This window comes from Gossypium hirsutum, chromosome D02, assembly GCF_007990345.1.
Source record: "Gossypium hirsutum isolate 1008001.06 chromosome D02, Gossypium_hirsutum_v2.1, whole genome shotgun sequence".
Taxonomy (NCBI): Eukaryota; Viridiplantae; Streptophyta; class Magnoliopsida; order Malvales; family Malvaceae; genus Gossypium; species Gossypium hirsutum.
This window is the reverse complement of record NC_053438.1, coordinates 67771639-67777022: the sequence shown is the minus strand read 5'-3', so window position 1 is coordinate 67777022 and position 5384 is coordinate 67771639. Positions and strand designations below refer to the sequence as shown.

The 5384-nt window shown below is 32.9% G+C and overlaps 1 protein-coding gene across 1 annotated transcript; it reads left to right on the top strand.

Annotated features, from left to right (window-relative positions):
- Nucleotides 1-718: 718 nt before the first annotated feature.
- Nucleotides 719-5127, top strand: LOC107908985 (factor of DNA methylation 1). Its single transcript, XM_041089085.1, has 7 exons — nt 719-1471; nt 2102-2168; nt 2247-2298; nt 2714-2800; nt 3312-3358; nt 4280-4568; nt 4682-5127. Exons 2-7 carry the CDS (start codon nt 2104-2106, stop codon nt 4901-4903), a joined length of 762 nt encoding a protein of 253 aa, XP_040945019.1. The 5' UTR covers nt 719-1471; nt 2102-2103; the 3' UTR covers nt 4904-5127.
- Nucleotides 5128-5384: the final 257 nt, after the last annotated feature.

Here is a 5384-nt window from a genome sequence, read left to right as displayed (position 1 = left end):
TAGACACATAATTACACATAATGTGCCACATGTAACTCATGTTGATGTACATGGATCAGTTTTAAATTATAAATATGGATGACAAAATAACTAGTTTGCTCTTAACTTTAACGTGTAAGAATTAATTTTTTCATATTTTTTTAACAAATGCGACAAAATATAATTTACCTCTAAATACGAGATTATTATGCTTTTAATTACCACAAACCTTTCCTTACTACTAATTCTTTGTAGTCTAATAATCAACAAGTATATTAAAATGGGCTGACATGGATTTTATATAAAAAAAATCAACAAGTTGATATGGGAAAGACGTGGAGAAAAGTTTGAAGAAGCGTTAATTGAACATGTGTTTTGACTTATCTTTTGCAGATAATTGGATGAATATATGTCAGATGATTCATTGATTGGGTGCACGAAATTGGAAACAATGTTAAAATTGTCGGCTTGTATATCAATTTGCTTGGCTGTGGTGGTCTCCAACTTTTCCACTTTTACGTGAGTTTCTTTGTAGTTCAAAACGTGGACGGTGGCTGATCTGCCAAAATAAAGGCAGATAAGGTAGGCATTTTCGGAAAAAGGAAAACGAGAATGATTTTCTTTTTCTTTTTATGATACGAAGTAACGGGCAAAGGTTCGTTCAAAAATAATTTATTTATTTATTTTTTTCCACCAATTAATTTATTATAAATACTTTTTTTCTCAAATAATTTTTCCTTTATTATTATTATTATTTGTATTTGAATGCTTCCTTTTTAGCTTCAAATTTGTGTATTGTGCATTTGATGAACTTGTTTATGTATGATAAATTCGTGTACCTAATATTTTGTTTGCCATGCAGCAACCAATGATAAAGACAAGTAATATTTAAGTAAATTTGAATGCGTGTTATGAGTTAATAATGTATCAATTCTGTTTATAAATTAAACATAAAAGGAAGTTAATTTCTCTTTTTTGGATAATTTTTTAAAATGTTGTTCGTTTGAAGTTGGTGGAAGTTGGTGTTGTCTTCAGGTTGAGTTGAAGTTTTGTCTCTCAACTCTACAAGGAGTTAGACTCTAAGGTAGGATTCATAGGGTAAGAGTATCACGCAAGACCATCTACTAAGGGGATGTGAGTGTCGCACATTTGGTAGGATTTGAATCCTTGCCCTTTATACTTTACAGGAAATTAAACTTTTAACAGCATTTTTAGTAACATTTAGATTGAAAACACCGTAAAAGATAAAATAGTAGCGGTAATTTTCTCTTCCTCCTCTTCGATTGAGCAATAAATATCTATCTTACTTTGGTTTTCTGTTTTTGTTTTAGCTTTGTTTCATGCCTACCCCTCTGGATGATATGGTAAATCGAAATAATACCGAGCGAGGCAGACCCCGCCTTAGGCCGCCGCGCCCTGGAAGAATGACTCTCGCTACTCGTCGAGGCCCCCTCGCTGTTAATGCCTGCCATCCCACCATTCTATTACTAAGGCATGCTCAAACCTCTGCTTCGCGGACATTGATTTAGGATCACATTTTTAATTTCCTTTTTATGCCTAGCCTCTTACGTTGATTTATATATTAGAGTTTCTTATTTGGGAACCTCGTTGATATTTGCCAAGGTTTTGGTGCTGCGATTGCTGTCAATGCTAACATTTTTGTGCATTGTTGCTTCATTGAAGCTTTAAATTTCTGATAAGTTGAACCCTTTAGCGTTTCTGGGTTCTGCCATTTTGTCACCTATGTCGCATGCTTGCAACTTACTTAGCGTTTGATGCCTGGCCGCATAGATGGTATTTATGATCGGTTTTTGGATACCTTTGCTATTCATGGATTTTTCTTTATGTGCAAGGTTTCAGTTTTTTTTTTCCTGTTCTGTTCTATTCACGGCCTTTTCCCCAGTAGCTTCTTTCTCATCCCTCAGAGCTGGCTTACTCGCCCGTAGTCATTGTATACAACTGATTTAAATGTATTGGAATTAATCCTCAACTCTTATCTCTGCTTAGTAGCTGAACCTACTGATATATTGCTAGATTGCTTTAGCCTTTTACTGAACTGGATTCCACTGCTACTACCTTTGTTTTAATGTTTCATCACTAACAGTTCTTTTTAACTAAGCAGGAATGGGTACCAGAAATGAGGTATTAATTGGACAGCGGATCAAAGTATGGTCTGCCTTTGATAGCTGGTAAGTCAAAGGAATAGATCTTTCTGCAAGTTTTGCAATATATGCCGGTTTTAATTTCATTTTATCTTTATTTTTCAGTTTCTATTCAGGCACCGTGGATGACTTTAACCCAGAAAACAACACTCACAAGGTAAATGCTTGCACATATTGTTAGTCAATGGAGTATTTGTTCTGTAATATAAATTTTAGATGCTGCTTGGGAACTATGTGAGAAATTCAGTTTAACTGGAGTTGTTGATTTTATTTATTTGGTTGTCTCTAATGTCTTCAAGAAGTAATAAGGTTTTCTTGATTTTGAATTGAATATTCATTCTCATATTTTCTTTTTTCAGTTTATTTATATTTTATTTCTGAAAGAGTTTGTTTTCCTATTATTGACTTTCTTAATTAGCTATAAAATGTGATATAAGTGCATTAACGAACTTCCACACCACACACAGAAAGAATAAGGAAAGAAACTCAAATGAAAGAGTAACATACTCTGCTTGGCTAAGGGTAAAATAATCGAACTCTTTTGATTAAATTTGTTTCCATGCAATTGACAGATTACATGTGATAGTGAGGAAGTTGAAATATTATGCTTGGACAGTGAGAGCTGGGAGACGATAAGTAACTGTTCTTTGATGGAGAGGGTAAGCGTGAAAGCTACAGTCTTTCTTTTGAGCTTTGAACTATTGACTTAACCATACGTTTGTGTTTTGAAGATCTAAAGGAATTGGATTGTGTCCGGTCCCATAAATATGCCAGTCTAGTTAGAATTAGATTTGCTCTTGCCTCTGACTAGAGAAATCAAATTAGTTCTAAATTCTATTATTCTGACTCTATTAATTGACGGCAAATTAGCCAACTTGGGAGGAGGGATGGGTGTTGCAGTAGAACCTGGATACGGTGGCTGCCTTAAATGGCTGATTACCAGCAAACCAAGAAGTTATTGGCAAAATAATCCTGCATCCCTGAAAATTAGAAACAGCAACAAAAATAAAGAATGTTCACAAAATATGACGACTTTATTGCTGTCAAACCCTACATGATTTTCCATCCAAGCATATGATTTTTGCAGCATCACTTTCTGATCCTTCATTGTTCGTCTTTCTCTGTGACTTTATCCTAGTAATCTTGTTCTGTCCATTTTTTGCATGAAAGGAGGTTCAACCATCAGATGAGCAAAACCCCTTGCATTTGCAGCAATGGTGAGTTGATCTGTAAAACAAATTGATTATAATGACATGCATCTTGCTTTTTCCACCTCCATGAAATAAGTATTGGACATTTTGCTTGTATCATTTCCTTTTGTTAAGTTTATATAATTCATTGTGCAAACCAATTTAGTTATTTGGTACTCCAACTGTTACTGTTGTTTAGCAATGCCTCAACTTTGTTACTTTTTTCCTTTCGTTAAACTTTGTTTTTGGTACGAGATAGAAAATATAGTCTTTGGATTTTAGGTAAATATACTTTTTAGTATTTGAATTTGATTTTAATTTCAAATTAGTAGTTATGTTTTTTCTTTTTTTCATATTGGTACTTGAATTTGACTTCCATTACAAATCAAAACTTAAGGATTTTATTCCTCATTGCTGTTTTTTGCTTTCCTTTTGTTGCAGTCTGGTCTCAATAGTGTCAAAAACACAGTTGATAAGTTAAGAAGTGATGCCAGGCAAGAGTCTAAGACAAAATAAAATATAGAGGATAGTAAGGTTCCTTGCAGAGGGAATTTATCTGTTGCATTTATTATCTATTTTCCTTCTCTTTTTCTCCTTTGTAACTCTTGCCTGTTCTTTACATGTGTCGGTCATTAAAGGGCTTTTGTGATATTTTAAATTTATAGAAACGTTATTTAATTTTATGATCCAGAGAAGAAAAGAAAAGAGAGATCCAAAAATTCATCATCAGTATCAGAAGTTATGAATATAGATGAAGATGCTGTAAGTGCCCCATTTATACATTTTCTTCCATTCTCTTTCTAATATAGGAAATCTTGAAAGACCATTTCTTAGTATTTTCATTCCAAGGAAATATTACCATATTTTCTAAAATATTGGCTGCACTGTTCACTGCACACAACATTTATTGTCAAATAAAAGATTGGGTTTTGTTTGGGATTGTTTTAGGTTGCAAGAAGAACACGGAGTAAGAAAGTATGAAGTGGAATCGGAAGGTGTAGTTATTGAGGAAAGAGCAAATGAAATGGAAATTGAAGACTTGAAAGGCAAGCTGCAAGTGATGAAACATTTTGGACAAGATGATGCAGCTGTACAGAAGAAGATGGAAGAGATGAATAATGAGTTGCAAGAGAAGATTGATGATCTGCAAGATCTGGAGTCAACAAATAAAGCTCTTATATACAAAGAGCGTCAAAGCAATGATGAGCTACATGAAGCAAGGGAAGTGCTAATTCAGGTACTGCCTACTTTATCTTGGCTTAAGATTGAATTACGTTTGCCTAAGCCTTGGATTACTATGCAGACTCAAGCAACTGGTCATAAAATCAATGTTCTTTTCCTTTTATGCAGGGTTTGCCAGGATTGTTGGGTAATCGCACTAATATTGGATTAAAGAGAATGGGAGAGCTTGATCCGAAGGCTTTTCATGACACTTGTAAGTCGCGATTTCCTCCTGATGAAGCGGAAATTCAGGCCACTACTCTATGCTCATCATGGCAGGAGAACCTGAAGAATCCAGATTGGCATCCAATTTTCAGGAAAGCTAACAAATCTAAAGCTGGAATGGGGTGAAGAGATTTATAATGCAGTGGTAACAGCTTTGAAAGAACTTTTTGTAGTAACTTAGGGTCTATTTGTTTACATGTAAAAGGTTTTACGGAAAATATTTTCTGCATTTTTCTGTATTTGTTTCACAGAAAATATCTTGGTCAACGGAAAATGACTTACATGTTAACGGAAAATAAGCCTTTTTCCTTATAAAATGACTTACCCTTTTGAAAAGAGTAAAATTATTTTCCGGAAAAGAGCTCCTTAATAGATAATTTTACTTTTATATAAAAATTAACTTAAATCAAGTTTAATATTATTATATTGATAATAAATTTTATTTTTATTTTTAAAAATATTTAAAATATTAATATAAAATATTATATTTTTAAATATTATTAAACATACGTATTTAATTATTTATATTTAGTCATATAATAAATTATTAATATAATTAACATAATTTATTATTTTTAATAAATTATTTAATATTTAAATTTTATTT